The sequence below is a fragment of the Suncus etruscus genome, chromosome 3, assembly GCF_024139225.1.
Source record: "Suncus etruscus isolate mSunEtr1 chromosome 3, mSunEtr1.pri.cur, whole genome shotgun sequence".
Taxonomy (NCBI): Eukaryota; Metazoa; Chordata; class Mammalia; order Eulipotyphla; family Soricidae; genus Suncus; species Suncus etruscus.
Genome location: NC_064850.1, coordinates 9,541,204 through 9,562,958, shown reverse-complemented (window position 1 = coordinate 9,562,958; position 21,755 = coordinate 9,541,204). Strand labels below are relative to the sequence as shown.

General features: G+C 45.9%; 1 protein-coding gene and 1 non-coding gene across 2 annotated transcripts in view; both read right to left on the bottom strand.

The window, feature by feature from the left end:
- FNTB (farnesyltransferase, CAAX box, beta) overlaps positions 1-21,355 on the bottom strand; it is a 90,787-nt gene extending 69,432 nt beyond the window's left edge. Inside the window, 3 exon segments of the mRNA XM_049770546.1 lie at position 20,948; positions 21,147-21,179; positions 21,181-21,355. Of these exon segments, the coding sequence (XP_049626503.1) occupies position 20,948; positions 21,147-21,179; positions 21,181-21,287 (141 nt within the window). The 5' untranslated portion in view covers positions 21,288-21,355.
- LOC126005694 (U6 spliceosomal RNA) lies at positions 1,654-1,760 on the bottom strand. The gene has a single exon (XR_007494734.1). It is a non-coding gene; the product is annotated as a U6 spliceosomal RNA (small nuclear RNA).
- Positions 21,356-21,755: the final 400 nt, after the last annotated feature.

The window sequence follows — 21,755 nt, the reverse complement described above, 5'->3', positions numbered from 1 at the left end:
AGGCAAACGCCCTACCTCCATGCTATCTCTCTGGCCCAAGAATGTGAATGTTTATATGTTCTAGGAGTACACTGTCATCACATTGTGCTCACCATCAAAATGCTAATAAATTCATCGTTGCCCACATTCTCCACCAAAAGAACCAAAACAACAACAACAAAACAAAAAACCAACAAAAAACCAAGAAAACAAACAAACAAACAAAAAACCAACAAAATAACGCTAACAATCCTCCACCACAATCTACTGAACCCTTCCCTTCTATTCCTGGCCCCACCCTCCCAGTGAGGTAAAGTCTGCTCAGCGGTCAGAATATCTTGATTTATTTTCATTAGACATTATCATTCTTTGGCGGGGAAGGGCACACTGGCAGTGCTCAGGGATCACTGCTGGCTCTGCACTCAGAAATTGCTCCTGGCAGGCTCAGAGGACCATATGGGATGCCAGGGATCAAACCTGAGTCTGTACCGGGTCAGCCACATGCAAGGCAAACACCCTACCACTGTGCTATCACTCTGGCACCTGTCATTCTTTTTTTTGTGTGTGTGGTTTTTGGGTTACACCCGGCAGTGCTCAGTTTTTCCTGGCTCCATGCTCAGAAATTGCCCCTGGCAGGCACAGGGACCATATGGGATGCCGGGATTCGAACCAATGACCTTCTGCATGACCATACCCCCATGCTATCTCTCCGGCCCCCCCATCATTCTTAATGGATGCAATAATTGTCCTTCTCCTTCTGACTTCATTCACTTAAGCATATACCATCTAGTTCTGCTCCAACATCTTCTTTTTTATTTGTTTGTTTGTTTTAGTTTTTGTTTTGGGGTCACACCTGGCAGGGCTCAAGGGTTCCTCCTGGCTCTGCACTCAGAAATGGCTCCTGGCAGGCTCGGGGGACCCTATGGGATGCCGGGTTTTGAACAACCATCCTTCTGCATGCAAGGCAAGAGCCCTGCCTCCATGTTCTCTCTGGCCCCCAACATCCTCTTTTATATCTCCTTTCCATATTGCCATCATTAATTAAAACATGAGCAACTTTGCTACTGGATTTGGGAGAAGAGAAAAAATTATATCGACCCCTCAGAGTTCTTGAATTGGGTGAATAATCAAATCAATATTAGGGCCCGGAGAGATAGCACAGTGGCATTTGCCTTGCAAGCAGCCGATCCAGGACCAGAGGTGGTTTGTTCAAATCCCGGTGTCTCATATGGTCCCCCATGCCTGCCAGGAGCTATTTCTGAGCAGACAGCCAGGAGTAACCCCTGAGCAACGCCGGGTGTGGCCCAAAAACCAAAAAAAAAAATCAATATTAGACAAACTTTAGTCAGAGAAAAATCAAATTTTATTACACACATAGGAGAAATCACATAGATGAATTTCAAGGTTAATAAGGGAAATCAGAGGTATATATCCAGAGCTAAGAAATGCCCAGACTTGGGCCCGGAGAGATAGCACAGTGGCGTTTGCCTTGCAAGCAGCCGATCAAGAACCAAAGGTGGTTGGTTCAAATCCCGGTGTCCCATATGGTCCCCCATCCCTGCCAGGAGCTATTTCTGAGCAGACAGCCAGGAGTAACCCCTGAGCACCGCTGGGTGTGACCCAAAAACTAAAAAAAAAAAAAAAAAGAAAAAGAAATGCTCAGACTTTTTTTTTTTAAATATGGAATGCTTCACAAACCTGCGTGTCATTCTTGCGCAGGGGCCATGCTAATCTTCTCTGTATCGTTCCAATTTTAGTATATGTGCTGCCGAAGCGAGCACAATGCCCAGACTACTAATGACACTTATGGATTAGCAGAACCTGACGCCTATCTACCTCCCATATGACTCACCAAGTGTTCTGGCCTTCCTGAAACACGCCCAACAAATTCTCCTTTAGGATCTTTCATTTGCTTTAATTTTGCCCAGAATTTCTGATCCTAACTCTTCACTTACATAACTGTTTGACTCAGTTAAATGTTCACTTTATATGCCAAAAAATTACCATATTGTTCGCTCTATAAGATGCACCTGACCATAAGATGCACATAGATTTTAGATGAGGAAAACAAGAGATGTCAGGAGACTGCAGCTGGGACCAACCAGCCTGAGAGGCTGAAGTATATTTACAATACACCAGCCCACAGCTGGTTAAACATATTTACCTAACTCATTTATTTTTACATCGGGCAATAAAAATAACATTTTTTAAATACTTTTTCATTAATATAAAAAAAAAAAGTCCCCTGCATTCAGGCTTCAGCTCCAGGCGGCATTCATTCCATAAGACACACAACATTTTTCCCCATCTTTTGGGGAAATAAAAGTGTGTCATATGGTATAAAAAATATGTAAATACATGTATCTATTAAGTAAAACACAAATAAAAGATCTGCAGGTTTCAGAGTAAGGAAAGGAAGTGAGTGAAATACACTTGTGTCCTTAACTAAGACTTCTGTCGTAAAAGGTTTCAAGGTGTGTTTGTTTTTGTTTGTTTTGTTTTGGGGTCACAGTCGGCAGTGGCGGTAGCACTCAGGGGTTACTCCAGGCTCTGAACTCAGAAATCGCCCCAGGCAGGCTTGAGGGACCATATGAGCTGCCGGGATTCGAACCACTGTCGGTACTGAGTGGGCTGCACGCAAGGCAACGCCCTACCACTGTGCTATCCCTCGGGCCCCAAAAGTTTACATGGTTTTATACTCATCCCAAAGTTGTCTTTTGCTACAAAGAATGTCTAGCAAACATTCAGAGATTAAACCTGCTCTGTTTCCATGTACATCAGTGCCACTGAATTCTGGCAGTGATTTGTTGTGCTTGTAAAAAAAAAAAAAAAAAAACATTCCACTGAAAATTCACAACTGCACAAAGACAGCTTCACTTGACCTACTGAAATAAAATCAGCCAACATCGGTAACACCTCATGACAATGAAACTTGGCTATTCACATTCCAGAAAAAAATTTTTTTACTTTAAAAATAATGAGCATGGTCATAGTAAAATTATTTTCATTTAAAAATTAGGAACGAAGGAAATGGAATAAGGACCCAGGGCTTCAAGGAGAGAGGATGACAAGGAGAGATGACTCATAATAAAGACCAGCTGTCCTATAATTAAATGTTCACCCTGACGTTCAAATAGGATTTTATGACAGAAATGTCATTTCGGTAAAATATTCTGGGTATTCTACTTCAATTCTTCATACTTCTATGGAGTTAAAGAAGTATTATTTCTCAGGCTGGAGTAGTGGCACAGAGTGGTAAGGCGTCTGCCTTGATGGCGCTAGCCTAGGACGAACCGCAGTTTGATCACCCGACATCCCACATGGTCCCCTGAGCCAGGAGCAATTTCTGAGCACATAGTCAGGAGTAACCCCTGAGCATCACCGGGTGTGGCTCAAAAACCCCCTCCCAAAAAACGTATTATTTCTTTCTTTGTTTTTTTTTTTTTTTTGGTTTTTAGTTTTTGGGTCACACCCGGCAGCGCTCAGGGGTTACTCCAGGTTCTATGTTCAGAAATCGCTCTTAGCAAGCTCAGGAGACTATATGGGATGCCGGGATTCGAACCACTGATCTTCTGTGTGCAAGGCAAACACTTTACTTCCATGCTATCTCTCCAGCCCCCTCAATAAAGTATTATTTCTTACAGCCTCCAGGAACCTTCACTGAACTTAGCTCAAAGGCATCCTCAAGCCAAAGTGATGTGTCTTAAAATGGTCTTTTCGGAATACAGTGGATCTCCCCAGAAAGACAATCTGCTCCAGTTTATAAGTGGATAGCAAGGGAGAGGTACTTGGATATAAAAGAATGTATACAGGCCCAGAAAAATAGTAAGGAGGTTATGTTACTTGCCTTGCATGTGGGCTCTACTCCCCACACAGGTCCCCTGAGCACCCTCAGGAGTGCTCAGAGCCAAAGAATCCATAATTGAAGCCAGAGAGATACAGCACAGCAGTAACGCTGTGCATGTCATTTTCATGTACCTAGCATGCAGCTGACCCAGGAGAGACCTGGTTCGATTCCCAGCATCCCATATGGGCCCCCAACCTGCTAAGGACAATTTCTGAGTGCAGAGCCAGGAGTCATCCCTGAGCACTGCAGGATATGACTCAAAAACCAATCAATCAATCAATCAATAAAGTATAAAAATAAAAGAATCCATAATAGGCCTGGGACTGCTCTCTGCAGCAAGGCCTGTTGGAAAGGTACAACCTTGAATGGCTTCTGGAAGCCAGGCTCTGGGAAGGTTCCTACAGTTCCCAGCACAGACAGGACAGCCGAATCTTACAATGTCATTTCTATGGAAAATTCGTTTTCTCAAAGTCTAAAATGTGGAGCAGTCTGCCTCTGTGACCAACCTCCAGAGAAAACCATGAACACCACACTCCTGGCAGGTAATCCTTTACCTGCATTGTTAGGAGTCACTGCCAGAGGAATAGACACATGTGTCTGACTCCAAAGATGGAGAGGACTCGAGGACCTTCTGTCTGGCTTCTTCCAGATTTCACCCATTTATTTCCCTTTGCTTTGCAGCATTCTGCTATTATAAATTATAACTGTGTCACCACACATGGGATTCTCTGGATCCTCCTAAGACCTCGAGATAGATGGTCTGGGGATCTCCATCATGCACAACTGGAAGTTTGAGGACAAAAATAAGAGATGTGGTCATAAAAGTTGCCTAATACCTAAAATGTATAGGTATATAAAGATATATGTAAATAATATATATTTCACTTATATATAAATTAGGTAATATATAGAGAAAGCTATAACTAATTGCATTTAAAATTTTAGCAAAGGGACCGGAGCAATGGTGCAGCAATAGGGCCTTGCACTCGAGTGACCCAAGACGAACCATGGTTCGATCCCCTGGGGTCCCATATGGTCCCCCAAGCCAGGAGTGATTTCTGAGCGCATAGCCAGGAGTAACCCCTGTGTGTCACCGCCGGGTGTGGCCCAAAAGGAAAAAATAAAGTTACAATAGGAAGAACTTGGAGCACTGTGTAGTGTGATTCTCAAATCGTTTTGTTTTATTATGCAACACCTGGGGCAACTCTAAATTTGTGCAGGTTCTACACCAACTTTGGTGCTTAGAGGTCCCTCCTGGTGGTACTGAGGAATTATACAGTTCTTGGGGTCGAATCTGGGACTCCCACATGAAAAGCAATGACACTAACCCATTGAGCTATCTTCCTGGTATCTAGATTTACTTGTTTAGGTTTGGGGTTTTTTTGGTGGGGGGGGGGGTCACACCCGGTGGTGCTCAGGGATTACTCCTGGCTCTGGGCTCAGAACTCACTCCTGGCAGGGTGGGAGTGACCATAGAGTGGGTGGGGGGACCATAGAGGATGCTGGGAATCGAACCTAGGTCTGTCCTGGGTCAGCCACATTCAAACGTCCTACTGCTGTGCTATTGCTCTGGCCCTAGATTTACTTTTAAAAACCACATGGTCAGAGTGACAGCACTGTCCTGACCTGTAGAACTCTGTAATTCATGGGTACGTGAGGGGGTCCCAGCCTGAAAAATAAAGAGAGAGAAACGGGGTCCAAGACAAAGAGTGTTCTGATCAAGGGTCAAATATATTGAAGCAGATGATTGGTTTATATACTCCGGCAGAGCAGGGGGAGAAGAGGGGAAATACAAGAACAGCCTTTGTATTACAGGTGACTTCATTTACAAGGTACAATTTTTTTTTTTTTTTTTGGTTTTTGGGCCACACCCAGCAGTGCTCAGGGGTTACTCCTGACTGTCTGCTCAGAAATAGCTCCTGGCAGGCACGGGGAACCATATGGAACACCGGGATTCGAACCAACCACCTTTGGTCCTGGATCGGCTGCTTGCAAGGCAAACACCACTGTACTATCTCTCTGGGCCCACAAGGTACAATTTGATATTTTCTCAAGAACATTTTGTGGTCAACTTAGGTCAAACCTGGAGCATTTGTGTACATCCTATTCTGTAGCCAACATCTATTTCTCATAACTTTTGACAGGACAATGTGCTGTTTCCATACTTAATTTCTATAGATGTATTCAACTATCACAAGTTCTCAGAACTTGTAGATCTCAGAACTATTGTAGATCTGTGCTGTTTCTTGTGACTTTGGAACTGGGCAAATGCCTCTTGTAAAAGGTTAGGCACGTATGCATGCCACACAAAAGAAAAGTTCATGCTGTGGGAAAAGAAGGCAAGCCATACAGACTCCATCTTGAGTCTGCCCCTGACACAGCACAGTGGGCAAGGCGTTTGCCTTGCTGCACACAGCAGACCTGGGTTCAATCCCCAGCATCCATTTGGTTTCCTGAGCATGCCAGGAGTGATTTCTGAGCACAAAGCCAGGTGTGCCCTCCACTCCCACAAAAAAACTCAAAACAGGGGTGTTAAAGCATGTCTTCTTTTCTCATGTTTTCACTTGACTCGCTTCTTTCCCAGGCCAAAGGGACAGAGTATTTTATTCTAGTCCTTCCTGCCTTTCTGTTTGCAAACTCCCACAGGCAAGGCCTTTGACAAAGGCTGATTAACAGCCCCACCATGACTGGTCATTTTCTTTTGCATGACTAGCAGAGGACCAGCAGGTTCCTTTCCCTGGGGCTGAGGCAGCAGAATGGTACTCACACCTGTTTAAAAACACTGCCACAGGACCTGGAACTTCAATAAAAAAGGTCACCAGGATTAGTCATGAGAAAACTCAGACCCAAGGGATTAGCTATTCCAAATTTTAAAGCACCCTAAAAATGGGAAGCTTTGATTGAACTGCAGTCGATCCCACAAACGAATATAAACATAATATAAAATAAAGCTTGGGGGGCCTGAGTTCAAAAGGAGGCCCAGATTGGATCTCCTGGCACTGCCTGTTCTTCTGAGCACCACTAGGTGTGGCCCCCAAACAAAAGAAAATAATGAAAGAACCCCAAAGCAATTAGGAGTATTGAAAAACACTGTAGAGGCCTGAGTGATAGTACAGGGTAGGGCGTTTGCTTTGATGAGGCCAACCCAGAATGAACTGTGGTTCAATTTCTAAGATCCCATATGGTCCCCTGTGCCTTCCAGGAGAATTACTGAGTGCAGAGCCAGGAGTAACCCCTGAGCACCGCTGGGTGTGACCCCAAAACAACAACAACAAAACCTACACTGTATATTAAGTGACTGTATAGAATTTCTTATTTGTGCTGTTATTGTCCTTAAAAAAAAGAATGCCTTGGGGCCTGGGAGGTGATGCTAGAGGTCAGGAGTCAGTCTTGCAAGTGCTAGCCTAGGACGGACCCACAGTTCAATCCCCCGGCCTCCCATATGGTCCCCCCAAGCCAGGGGTAATTTCTGAGCACACAGCCAGGAGTAACCCCTGAGCATCACCAAGTGTGGCCCAAAAAAGAAAAAAGAAAAGAATGCCATTAAAAAAACCTACAAATAAAAGAATGCCATTCTTAGGGGATGTATGTTTTATTATTTGGGAGTGAAAGGTCACGCGCTTCCCATCTTCAAAGCTTCAGGAAAAAAGGCCATTCATGCACACATGAACATGTGTGTGGGCGCCCAGACACAAAAGGAAAACTCACAGGGGTCAGGCTGCAGTGAGAGGCACACACAGGCTTTGTTTGAACAAGGCTGTGCGATTAATCCCGGGTTACTCCTCACCCCCAAATTTCTGGTTCAGCTAGGTGACCCACTATGTGCTCTCCATCTTCATCCTGGCAAGGACAGTCACAAATCTGAGGCAGTAGGAGTTAATCTGCAGAAAACCATAGTGGTTTATTTTTTTTCCCCCACCTCCCCCAGTGGTTTGTTTTTGTTGTTGTTTTTTCTCTTTGGTTTTTGGGTTACACTCAGCAGCGCTCAGGGGTTCCTCCTGGCTCTACGGTCAGAAATCGCCCTTGGCAGGTTTGGGGGACCATCTGGGATGGCGGGATTCGAACCACCGTCCTTCTGCATGCAAGGCAAATGCCTTGCCTCCATGCTAGCTCTCTGGTCCCAGAAAACCATAGTGTTACCAATCATTTCCACGCACAGACATGTCAGGGGTAGCTGGTAATACGCAATGGATTCTCACTGTCTGCATATTTACCAGTTTTGTGTCCAGTTGTAAAGTTATTTCAGCATTTCCTCATCAGACACTAAGTATGTGGAGCTTTGTGTTGTCTGAACTAGCTGTAGGAGCTTCTGGTTCCACAAATTAAGTAGAAATCTTTGCTCATTTTACGTTTGAATGAGTCGTGATCTTGTCCTCTTTTATTTTATTTTTGTTTTGTTTTCTGGGGGGGTCACACCCAGCATCGCTCAGGGGTTACTCCTGGCTCTATGCTCAAAAATGGCTCCTGGCAGGCTCGGGGGAACATATGGGATGCTGGGATTTGAGCCACCGACCTGCATGCAAGGCAAACACCCTATCTCCATGCTATCTCTCTGGCCCCAATCTTGTCCTCTTTTAAAACGTAACCATTCTGGACTAGAGATAACTCAAAGGTATGGAATACATATGGGTATTCCAGGTTAAACCCATCCACAGCATAGCCTGGACCCCCAAATTCCACCAGGAGCAATCCCATGCACTGCAGAAGTGACCCTAAGTACTGCTGGTCGTGACCCCAGCAAAACCCAGAAAAATATCTAACAGTTACTAATCAGGAAAATCGATGCTGTTAGGTTTCTGTGAGGTAAAATACCTCTCTAGATTAAAAAACAAAAACAAAAACAAAAAACCTCCAACAGGGGCCAGAGCTATAGCACAGCAATAAGGTGTTTTGCCTTGCATGTGGCCAACACAGGACGGACCCTAGTTTGAATCCCAGCATCTCATGTGGTTCCCTGAGCCTGCCAGGAGTGATTTCTGAGCATCGAGCCAGGAGTAACCCTGAGCGTTGCCAGGTGTGACCCAAAAACCAAAAACAAAAAAATAAATAAAAATAAAAACGTCTTCAGTATTCTGAGTAAAGGTCAAAGTTGAACTAATCCAGTGTTTCTCAATTATTTTCTGTCATACCCCCCTAGAAAGAAGAAAACATTTTCATGCCCCCATGGGACTATAAATATTATCTTTATTAAAAAAAAACGGGCCGGGAAGGTGGCGCTAGAGGTAAGGTGCCTGCCTTGCAAGCGCTATCGTAGGACGGACCGTGGTTCGATCCCCCGGTGTCCCATATGGTCCCCCCAAGCCAGGGGCAATTTCTGAGCATGTAGCCAGGAGTAACCCCTGAGCGTCAAACGGGTGTGGCCCCCCCCAAAAAAAAAAAACAAAAAAACAAATAAAACAAAAAACAAACAAAAAAAAAACTTTAACCTGCAAAACAAAAATATATAAAATAGTTTGAGTTGAGTTTTTAGTCAGAGGTGATGTCTGGATGAATGGCTCCAATGAGCACGTTTTGCAATGCATAACTTTTCAAAGTGGGGTTTGGAGTAGGACACAGCAACTCTCTGATCCAGAGACATCCAGAGACAGAAACACCGGGGGTTAGCTTGTTATGACAGTGTTTGCCGAGGTCAAACGCGCCCCCCTTTACGAAGTCTTGGGACCCCCAGCCCACTATTTGAGAAGCACTGAACTAATCTTATTCATATGGTTCCTCTGCTATACTGGATTCTTTTGTTTGTTTGTTTTATTTACTTTTGTTTTTGGAGTCACATGTGTCAGTGTTCAGAACTTATCCCAGTTCTGAGTTCAGGGAACACTCTGGACAGAGTCAGGAACCACAGCGGATAATTGGGAGAGGTTAAACCATAGTGGGTGCCGGGGATTAAACCTGGATTGGCTGCATACAAGGCTGCATACAATGCCCGCCCTTCTATACTATTAAGACCCAACACTGCATTCATTCTGCTCTGTTTTGCTTTGTTTTTTTTTGGGGGGGGGAGGGCTTAGGGGGCACTCCTACTATGCTCAGGGCTTACTCCTGGATCTGTGCTTCACTCCAGGTGGGTTTGGGGGTCCAGATGGGATTGCTGTGGATCAAATCCAGGTCAGTTAATCCTGGTAGTATGTGAGAGGCCATACACGGTGTTGGGGAATCAAACTGGAGTCAACCTCATTCAAGACAAGCACCTTCTCCCTGGACTAACTCTCCTGCCCCTTAGAAGAAAAGCTCTTGAAAGAACTGAAGACTGAAAGAGAAAACTACCCACTGGTCACAGGAATGAGAGAAAGCAAAATGGCCTAAGTATTAATATGGAGAAAGTTTGAATGGTTTGGCTAGAATATCCCACCCCCCTTAACCATTACTTAGGCCAAACCAAATCCAGAGAAAGGCCAAATCCTAAAAAGAGAGCCCTTCAATTAGCTGAAGGCTGAGAGAAGGGAGGAAACTACAAAGGCAAAGTCTGAAGTTAGGAGAGGTTGGTCCATGAGTGCTAAAGAAAGCTGTTCCAGAGCTGGAGAGATAGCTCAGCGTTAAGGCATTTGCCTTGCACGCTGCTGACCCAGGATGGACCCAGGTTCAAGCTCCAGCATCCCATATGGTCCCCTGAGTCAGCCAAGAGCGATTTCTGAGCACAGAGCCAGAAGTGACCCCTGAGTGCCGCCAGGTGTGGCCCAAACCCAAAACCAAATAAAAAATTAAAAAAGAAAAGTTGTGGGCCCAGAGAGATAGCACAGTGGCGTTTGCCTTGCAAGCAGCCGATCCAGGACCAAAGGTGGTTGGTTCGAATCCCGGTGTCCCATATGGTCCCCCGTGCCTGCCAGGAGCAATGTTTGAGCAGACAGCCAGGAGGAACCCCTGAGCACCGCCGGGTGTGGCCCAAAAACAAACAAACAAACAAACAAAAAAAGTTGTTCCCTACAATAGCAAAGTACAAAGTGAGGCAGCAGGTGTGTGTTAGCAGCTGTGGGAGTTATCTGGAAGTTCTACCAAAGATCAAACAATAAGGTGTCTACATTAAGCAGATTTTCTTTCTTTCTTTTTCTTTTTTCTTTTTTGGGCCACACCAGGTGACGCACAGGGTTTACTCCTGGCTATGTGCTCAGAAATCACTCCTGCCTTGGGGGACCATATGGGATGCTAGGGGATCGAACCATGGTCATTCTTAGGCTAGTGTAGGGCAAGGCAGATGCCCTACCGCTTATGCCACCACTCCGGCCCCATTAAGCAGATGTTCAAGGTAGACTAAACAGCCTTCTATCACGGGGTGTGCGTGGGGGATGACAAAAGCATGACAAAAAAGCTAGAGAGGGGCCGGAGAGATAGCATGGAGGTAAGGCGTTTGCCTTTCATGCAGGAGGTCATCGGTTCGAATCCCGGCGTCCCATATGGTCCCCCGTGCCTGCCAGGAGCAATTTCTGAGCCTGGAGCCAGGAATAACCCCTGAGCACTGCCGGGTGTGACCCAAAAACCAAAAAAAAAAAAAAAAAAAAAAAAAAGCTAGAGAGAAGTCAATGCCCGATTTCAACTCTTCCAAGGGAAGGCCACGCCTCCTTTTCAAGACTAACGGAGCTCATGTCAAAGCCAGCTTTCACTCACTGTTGGGAAAAGCCCAGGGTCTTTAAGAATCATGTTAAGCTCACTCTTACTATGTTCTAAAAATGGGAAATAAAGCCTGGATGACAGCACATCTGCTCACAGCATGGTTTAATGACTACTTAAGTCCACTGTTGGGACCTAATGCCTTGGGAAACAGAGTTTACGTGCAAAGTATCATTGCTCTATGACAATACACCTGGTCACCTATGGGCTCTGATGGAAACACAGAAGGAGACTGGAACTGTTTTCATGTCTGCTGACACAGCACCCGTCCTGCAGCTCATGGATCAAGGAGCCATTGGGACTCTCAAGGGTTATTACTCAAGAAATCCATCTCCCGGGCTACCTTGCAGAGATAAGCGATTCCTCTGATGGATCTTGGCAAGGGAACCTGCAAAGTTTCTGGAAAGAAGTCACCATTCTAAATGCAATTAAGGATGATGGTGATGCATAGGGCGTCAAAACAGCACCACTAGCAGGAGTTTAGGGGAGAAGTAGATTCTAACCCTTGTGGATGATGACTTGGAGAGGTTCAAGCCTTCTGCTGAGAAAAGTAATGGCAGAAAAGATGGAAATGGCAAATAAATAAGATTGGCAGGTAGATTTTGAAGGCATGAGACTGCACTGCAATGATCTCAAGATTAAAAAAAACTTGAAAAGCTGCTTCTTCGGGATGGACAAAGAAAGTGGACGATGTTGCAATGACAACCGAAGACTTCGACTCTTATGAAAGCCAACTAGTTCATAAGGCAGCAGTGGGGAGGGGGGGAGAGAGAAAGAAGAAGAGGAGGAGGAGGAGGAAGAGGAGAAGAAAAGAAGAGGAGGAAAAGAAGAGGTTAAGAAAAGGAAGAGAAAGAGAGGAGGAAAAGACGAAGAAAAGGAGAAAGAGGAGGAGGAAGTGGAGGAGGAGAAGGAAAGGGGAGAAGAGGGAGAAGAAAGTGAAGGAGATGAGAAAAGAAAGAAAGAGAGAGAAAGAGAGAAAGAGAGAAAGAGAGAAAGAAAGAAAGAAAGAAAGAAAGAAAGAAAGAAAGAAAGAAAGAAAGAAAGAAAGAAAGAAAGAAAGAAAGAAAGAGAGAGAGAGAGAAAGAAAGAAAGAAAGAGAGAGAGAGAAAGAAAGAGAGAAAGAGAAAGAAAGAAAGAAAGAAAAGAAAGAAAGAAAGAAAGAAAGAAAGAAAGAAAGAAAGAAAGAAAGAAAGAAAGAAAGAAAGAAAGAAAGAAAGAAAGAAAGAAAGAAAGAAAGAGAAAGAAAGAAAGAAAGAAAGAAAGAAAGAAAGAAAGAAAGAAAGAAAGAAAGAAAGAAAGAAAGAAAGAAAGAAAGAAAGAAAGAAAGAAAGAAAGAAAGAGAGAGAGAGAGAAAGCAGATTGGTGAGAAGAAAAAAGAATGGGGCTGGAGGAACTTTGGTGGAGGGAAATGGAACACTGGGGAAGAGATTGGTGCTGAAACATTGTACGCTTTAAACCCAATCATGAATCACTTTGTAATTTCATGGTGACTATATAAAAAAATTAGGAAAAGAAAAAGGAGAAAGAGCAGAGGGGCTGAAGCGATAGTGGGTAAGGTACTTGGCACTTGCCTTCCACACAGCCAACCCCTGATAGCTACCCACCACCCCATACAGAGTCCCACCATGGTGACCCCTGAGCACAAAGCCCAGAGGACACCCTGAGCAAGGCCAGGTGTGGTCTGAAAATGAGAGAGAATTTTAAATCCTTCCTCATACACAAGTAACTGGGCAAGTACAGTTAGTACTTATTTAATTTTTTTTGGGGGGGGGACACATCCGGTAACACTCAGGGGTTCCTCCTGGCTCTGCACTCAGAAATCACTCCTGGCTTGGGGGACCATATGGCACAATGGGGGGATCGAATCGCTGTCCGTTCTATGCTATCTCCATCAAGGCAGTTGCCTTACCGCTCTGTGTCCCCACTCTGGCCCCAGTACTTATTTAATTTTAATGTTTGTTTTGTTTTGTTTGGGGGACCACACCTGGCCGTGCATAGGGCTTACATCTGGCTCTATGCTCAGGGAGCACTCCTGGAGGAGCTCAGGGGGACCTTAAGAGGTCCTGGGGATCCAATGGGTCAGCCGCATGCAAGGAAAATCCCTTATGTCTCCATTTTACCATTTCTATAGCCCCATTGAGCAACTGAGTTTTATATCCATATCGTTCACACAGCACTCCAGGGCAAAGGAACTCAGGAATCAATCACTTTGGCAGCAACAGCTACTACACAGATAAAAAAGAAGCAAACAAGCAACAGGACAAGCACATCTAGCCAGGCGAGTCGAGAAAGGGTCTCCGGGCATCAAATTCCTCAGCTAAACTGCTTGTCAGGTAGACTCCCCATCTCACCCCCCAAAACCCTGAGGCTGACGATGCCACAGGATCTCTACCACAAAGGCCCAGAGCCAAGCCTCATCACCTTAGACCTGGAACAACTGCCACCGCCTCCAGACTGCTCTCCCTGCTCGGTCCCATGCCTGCCTTCACAACCCAAAACCCACAGCAGTTCCAAGGAGCCCGTCCACATGCTGGCAGGAGCTATGTTGGATCCTCTGATCAGTGTGACTTCTCGAAGGAGCCAGAGGACACAGTCAAGTTGGGTGACTTGAGGAGAAGGAATAAAGGGAGAGCCTGTTCTTGGTTCCTTGATGGCCTCCCAGACCAGAGGAAGAGGAGGAGCAGGAGGCAGAGAGAGTGAGAGCACTGCAGAGCGAGACCACTAGACCTTCAGTCCAGAAGCGCTCTCTCTCTCTCTCTCTCTCTCTCTCTCTCTCTCTCTCTCTCTCTCTCTCTCTCTCTCTCTCTCTCTCTCTCTCTCTCTCTTTCTCTCTCAGCTATGTGCTCAGAAATCGTTCCTGGCTTCCACTGCGTTCCCCCCCACAAAGCCATATTAAGGGAGTGTATCGACCAATACAGGTCCACCTCCTGGGCCCTTGGACAGAATAAAGTAATAGAAAGGGATAAAATAAATCTAGAGGTTGGTGAGCAGAAGTTTTCCAAACAAAATGCCTTCCCCGTCTCCATCAAGGTGTGTGAAATGGGTCTTCGCAAGAAAGCTTCAGGGTGGGAGCGATAGCACATTGGTAGGGTGTTTGCCTTGCATGTGGCTGACCCTAGACGAACCCTAGTTTCAATCTCAGCATCCCATTATGATCCCCTGAGCCTGTCAGGAGTTATTTCTGAGCGCAGGGCCAAGATTAACCCCTGAACACCTCTGGGTATGGCCCAAAATGAATAAATAAATAAATAAATAAAGTGCAATTAAAGCACAGACAACATTAAAAAACAAACCAAGAAGGCTTTACCGTGAACCAATTTCATTCCCTAGCCTTGTTCGCTAACTTCTCTCCCCACTCCTACTGGCCCACCACCCGCCAAGCACATTTGTGCCTCAGCCCCCCTGGAGCTGTTGCTTTGTCTGCCCAAACGTATTTCTATTTGGCCTGGACGTAGACTTCACTACTTCACTTTAGGTCTCAATTCAAGTGTCTCAGCAGAAGTTCACCCTTATTACCTTCTGTAAAACCTGCTGCCACCGTCGCCCCCAGGCGCTCGCATTCCCTTAGCCCGCTCTCATTTTCTCTGTGCCATTTCTAATTAGCAGTCAGTGGCTGACAAACAGGTCACCATATTTTCGCTCTATAAGACGCACCCGACCCTAAGATAAGACGCACATCATTTTTAGCTTCTCTCCTCCCCTGCACTCAGGCTTCAGCTCCAGGCGGCATTTGCTCCATAAGACGCACTTTGGGGGGGGGGTGCGTCTCATGGTACGAAAATGACGGTAAAATCATTTTCTGTTGCAGTTCTTGCTGTTGTGGGAGCCAAACTCAGGGACCAAACAGGACTGGAAAACCGTCAGAGTGGGTAGTTCCAGATCTCAAACCTGCAAGGCATGCTCTCTACCACCTGAGCCACACCCGCAGCTTGTCAGACAGTTTTTCTCTTTTATAAGTAGCCAGCTGACATTATTATTATTATTATTATTATTATTATTATTATTATTATTATTTTGGTTTTTTGGTCACACTCAGCAACACTCAGGGGTTACTCCTGGCTCTATGCTCAGAATTTGCTCCAGCAGGCTCAGGGGACCCTATTGGATGCCGGGATTCGAACCACCGTCCTTCTACATGCAAGGCAAATGCCTTACCTCCGTGCTATTTCTCCGGCCCCTGACTTACTATTTTTAGTTTCCTGTCTATGTCCAGTGCCTTGAGTGGTGTCTGACACTAGATATTTCTTGGATAAAAAAAAAAAATCAATATTAGAGTAGAAGGAGCAATAAATAAGAACTCTTTCCATTGTTTCAGAGATTTAATTTATATGATCAACTATGTTTGTTTATAAATCTAAATGCAAATATATATCAATGTGTGTTTTCCAGAGTCTCCTGATTACCAGGAAGCAAACAACAGCCATCTGTTTCTTGGGAAAGATATTCTTGTACCTATGGATAGATAGGAAGATGAGGACCAAAAGAAAACTAATGGCATCTTCTCTACACTACTCCTGAAAAGGATTCTTATGACAACAGAGATGAGACTGGAAGGACTGGCCCACAGTATAAAGCAAAAGGGTGGTGATAAGTAAGTTAGATAAATAACCACACCGACAATTATCATGACAATGGGAGTGAGTGAAATAGAATTCCTGTCTGGAATACAGGCAGGGGGTGGGGACGGGGGTGATGGGGGCATTGGTGGTGGGAATTTGCACCAGTGAAGGGGGATGTTCTTTTTTTGTTTATTGGGTTGGTTTTGGGTCACAGCCAGCTGTGCTCAGGGGTTCCTCCTGGCTCTACACTCAGAAATGTCTCCTGGCAGGCTCAGGGGGACCATATGGGACCGTGGGATTGGAACCATTGTCCTTCTGCATGCAAGGCAAACACCCTACCTCCATGCTAGCTCTCGGCCCCATGGGATGTTTTTTCATAACTGAAACTCAACTACAAACATATTTGCAAGCATGGTGCTTAAATTTTTGTTTTGTTTTGTTTTGGGGGGGCCACACCAGATGACACTCAGGGGTTCCTCCTGGCTTTGCTCTCAGAAGTCGCTCCTGGCTTGGGGAACCATATGGGATGCTGGGGGGGTCGAACCGCGGTCCGTCCTAGGCTAATGTGGGCAAGGCAGACAGTCGCCTTACCTTACCGTTTGCACCACCTCCCCGGCCCCAAAGATATTTTTTTAAAAGTTTCTTATGTATCCTGATCAACTGGCAACCTTCTATTTCTCTAAACATCTGCCTGTGGCATGTAAAATGTCAGTCACATCTGGATGACACAATGTAGCAACATACAATATAACAGTGATACACTGAATGGATGATACAACATAGCAATGATATAATGTATGGATGATATAATGTAAACATTTCGCTTCCTGCTCTAACCCAGCAAAGGGGTACTACGTGATCAAATCATTGGGCCAGCCCTGGAGAAGTCCTAGGTTCAACTCCTGGCACCAGGTGGTCCACAGAGCACTGTGAGGAAGGATCCCTGAGCACAGAGCTAGGAGTACCCCTCCCCACCGCATCTCTTGTTGACTTTCTCCTATTTATCACAAAGTTGGATCTAAGTTTGAGACGCTCTACAATACTATTGTTTTATATATATAAAAAAAAATGTTGGGGTGGTGAGGAAAACCTCTCACCCCTCTGGGTTCTTCTTAGGTTGGACAAGTAACAACATAGTATCTGACAGGCGAGCAAAGACAAATGATTTACCATGTTGCTTAAATAAAGATATCATTAAGGGGCTGGAGAGATAGCACAGCAGTAGGGCGTTTGCCTTGCACACAGCTGATCCAGGATGGATTCCGGCATCCCATAGGGGCCCCGAGCCTGCCGGGAGCAATTTCTGAGCGCAGAGCCAGGAGGAACCCTGAGTGCTGCTGGGTGTGACCCAAAAACAACAACAACAGCAAAAAAAAAAAAAAAAAAAAAGTAAAAGAAAATTTATTTACAGAGCTATAAAATCCTTTTTAAAAAAAAAGTTATGGGGGCTGGAGAGATAGCATGGAGGTAAGGCGTTTGCCTTTCATGCAAGAGGTCATCGGTTCGAATCCCAGCGTCCCATATGGTCCCTCGTGCCTGCCAGGAGCAATTTCTGAGCATGGATCCAGGAGTAGCCCCTGAGCACTGCTGGGTGTGACCCAAAACCAAAAAAAAAAAAAAAAAAAAAAAAAGTTATGGACGTGAGCCAGGGCACCAAGGAGGGAGAAGGGCAAGGCATCCTAGAAGAAGAAGGAATTTGTATTCTTTTTTTTTTTTTTTTTTGGTTTTTTGGGCCACACCCTGTGACGCTCAGGGGTTACTCCTGGCTATGCGCTCAGAAGTCGCTCCTGGCTTGGGGGACCATATGGGACACCGGGGGATCGAACCGCGGTCCGTCCTAGGTTAGCGCAGGCAAGGCAGGCACCTTACCTCCAGCGCCACTGCCCGGCCCCAGGAATCTGTATTCTTACATAATGGTATCGGTTTCCTACCCCCTTACATCCCCTGGCCCAGGGGAGAAAGCCCCATGACCAGGACCTTTAGCCTCCAAACCTACGAGGCACTAACTGGAAGAGATCTACTCTGGCCACTGAGAATTTTCCCAGACACTGACCCCACAGAGTCCAGTTCCCACACCCGGCCTAGACCCCTGGCAGACCCAATCCTTGTGTCCATTTCTTGGGGCCAGAGGGACAGTAAAGCGAGTAGGGCATTTGCTTTGTACACAGGTGACCCAGATTTTCCATCTCCAGCTACCCTATGGTACACCACACACTCCCAGAAGTAATTGCTGCATGCAGAGGCAGGAGTATCCCCTAATATGGCCAGGTGTGGCCCCTAAACAAACACAAATAAAGCACTCTCGTCCCATTTCAGTATTATTCATTAATGCTAATAGTTCTGAGAGTCTAATCTAAGTACTGATATTTTTTGGTAGGAATTAAGCTGGGCACATTGAAAACAAAATAGAATGGGCTTCCTACTTGAAGTTTGAAAGGAAAACTCACCTATTTGGTAAGTATTTCCCAAGTTTAAGCATCCTGAACCCTTTTTTTTTTTTTTTTTTTTTTTTTTTTGTGGTTTTTGGGTCACACCCAGCAGTGCTCAGGGGTTACTCCTGGCTCCAGGCTCAGAAATCGCTCCTGGCAGGCACAGGGGACCATATGGGATGCCGGGATTCGAACCGATGACCTCCTGCATGAAAGGCAAATGCCTTACCTCCATGCTATCTCTCCGGCCCCCTGAACCCTTTTTCATATAAATTCATTGGGGGGGGGGCTGGAGTGATAGCACAGTGGTAGAGTGTTTGCCTTGCACGAAGCCAACACAGGACAGACCCCAGTTCAATTCCCGGCATCCCATAGGGTCCTCCGAGCATGCCAGGAGCAATTTGGGAGTGCAAAGCCTGGAAAGTAAATCCTGAGCATCACTGGGGTGTGACCCAAAACCAAAAAAAAAAAAAAAAATCATTTTTTGGTGAAAATTTATTTTATTTTTTAATTAATATCTTTATTTAAGCACCATAATTACAAACATGTTTGTAGTTGAGTTTCAGTTATTAAAAAAAGTCATATAAATTCATAATAGCATTTTCAAGCCAAACAAACAATAAATAACCTGTCATAACATACCAACAATAAGCAGAGCACTTTTGGGTGGAGGAAGACATAATGCAGGAAAAGAGAGAATGAGAAGGCTAGCAAAGTTCATGATATGATCTTGGTTTTGAAGTGCCCTCGTAGCCATGGAAGTTTCTCTTCTATTTTCTGGCTGACCAAACCGACTTCCAGTTCCCTCTTTCCTACCAGCATCCTCTCACTTTGTAAAGGGTCAAATGGATTAACCACACGGTCCCATGTCAGATAAAAAGAAAAAAGTGTGGAGCCAGAGCGATAGCACAGTGAGCAGGGCATTTGCTTGGCAGGCAGTAGGCTTGGTTTTGATCCCCAGCATCCCATATGGTCCCCCAAGCCTGCCAGGAGTAATTTCTGCAGAGCCAGGAGTAACCTCTGGGTGTGACCCAGAAACCTAAAAACAAAATTGTAGCCTGAATCAACTCAAATGAGCATCTCAGAAACACTACACATGTGCTAATGTTTCCCATTTGATAGGACTTTTTTTTTTTTTTTTTTTTTTGGCTTTAGGGCCACACCCGGCGGTGCTCAGGGGTTACTCCTAGCTAACTGCTCAGAAATAGCTCCTGGCAGGCACGGGGGGAGGGAGGGACCATATGGGACACCGGGATTTGAATCAACCACCTTAGGTCCTGGGTCCGCTGCTTGCAAGGCAAAAGCTGCTGTGCTATCTCTCCGGCCCCTGATAGGACATTTTTCTTCAAAAAAGGGGGCTCTGTAAAAGGACACACTGGCAGACTAACCTAGGATGCTAGGTTTATTTCCTTTCCACTTGAAAATCCATGAGCATAAACCTCCAGTTAGAATATCTTCAGGGGCAGAGAGATAGCAGAGCAGTAGGACGCCAACCCAGAATGAAACTGGGTTCAATTCCCAGCATCCCTGAGCCTGCCAGGAGCGATTTCTGAACTCAGAGCCAGGAACCCCCCCCCCCAGCACTGCTGGGTGTGACCCAAAAACAAACAAACAAAATTTTCTTCAGCACTGTATGTACTCAAGTCCTTGCTTGTGTGACTAACCTCTATTTACAGTAACTATCTACTAACTTGACCAAAATATGGCCTTTTAGACGCTAAAATCAAGGCAAGTTCTTAGACTAGAAAACCTCCAGATGAGTCTCACAAAGAGATATTATTTTGCTACAGCAGCCCTAAAGCTTCATCAAATCACCCTGACCAATTCTCCTAGCGACAGATGGGTAAACATTTCCACAATAACTAACTCAGACGGGAACAATTCCAATTGGGGAATAAGAAGAACATTCCTCATTCCCCTAACCCACTTCTGTTCGAAAGGGATGAGTTTCATCATCCAACTTGGAGGCCTCCAGACATGACAAAAGCCATCCAAAATGCAATACTTTTTCAAGTTTGCCCTTTCCAAAAGATCCTGCTTGCCTGTCCGGTTTGGGGCCCAACACGGTTTCGGGGGGCTGCTGTATTTCTCTATCTAACCAGTCCTGGACATGGAATTATCCAAGAGAAGATCGCTGATATTAAATGATTGAATGACTACTAAAAAAAAAAGCCTCAGGGGAAGAGGCAGGCCCCAACCTGTCAGACAGAAAAAGAAATCACACCATGGCGTGACTTTCATCTGCTTGCCTCAGTTTCCCATTTCCAAACTCCAAACAAATTGGGGAGGAGGAAAGAAAGTGCACAGCTAGCCACCTACCCACCCGGGAACCTTTTGGGGGTGCCCTGGCAGAATGGAAGAGAAAGAAGGCTGTGCCTGCCAGAAAACCTTTTCGGACACCCCTCCCTCCCAGGCAATCCTCTCTACCAAAGGGGACCCCAATTCTTCCATCCAGCTCCTGCCAGCCCACCTCCGAGCAACCAACCACGACCCTTCCCTTTCCTCCCCTTCCCCAATCTGGTTGCACAAACCCTCCAAGCCCAGACCACGACCAGGGACCGCCAGGGAACTTCTCCGAGGGGAGGGGGGAAGAGGAGGCGCCGCGGTGTATTGTGGAGTTTGTAGTTCCCCGGCGCGCTCTGGCCCCTAGCGGCCCCGCGCGCCGGACTCCCACTCCCAGAAGCCCCCGCGCGGCGCCTCCACCTTCCACCCCGGGCGCTGTCATCTCACTGTTCTCGGGACGTGACTGTTTCCACGTCGTGTCCGCAATCGCTCCCGCGCGTGCTCGGGCCTCAGGCTGTACAGCGGCTCGGACCCCGCAGGGGAGGACGCGGGGGGACTCCAGGGGGCGAAGGAACTCGGAGACGCCATGATTGGGAGGGAAGGAGAGCGGCGGCGGCCGGGCTGCGCGGCCAACAACAAGGCGTCTTGAAACTCGAGCGGGCTCGGGTGGCTACGGAGAGCGGACGGGGTCAAAAAGAGTGCGTGCGCGAATCTCTCTTTTGCTCTCTCCCTCTCTCTCTCTCCTACCTACACGTTTTTAGGGTGTTGCTGCTGGGAGGATGACGCCCCCCCATCGGGCAGAAGAGTTGGTGCAGGAAACTGTCTTCTTGGTCGGCCAGGAAGGCAAATAATCTAGTTGAATTTCAATTTAGACATTGAAATTCTATTTGAATTTTTGAAATTCTATTGGTGGTGGGAATGTCCATGATTCAATATCACTAATGTACCTAAAATATTACTGGGAAAGATTTTTAAGCCCCTTTGGTCAAAATAAAAAATATTTAGAAAAGTAAAAAAAAGAAAGAATTTGAAATGGCTGGAGATGGCTCTGTTACT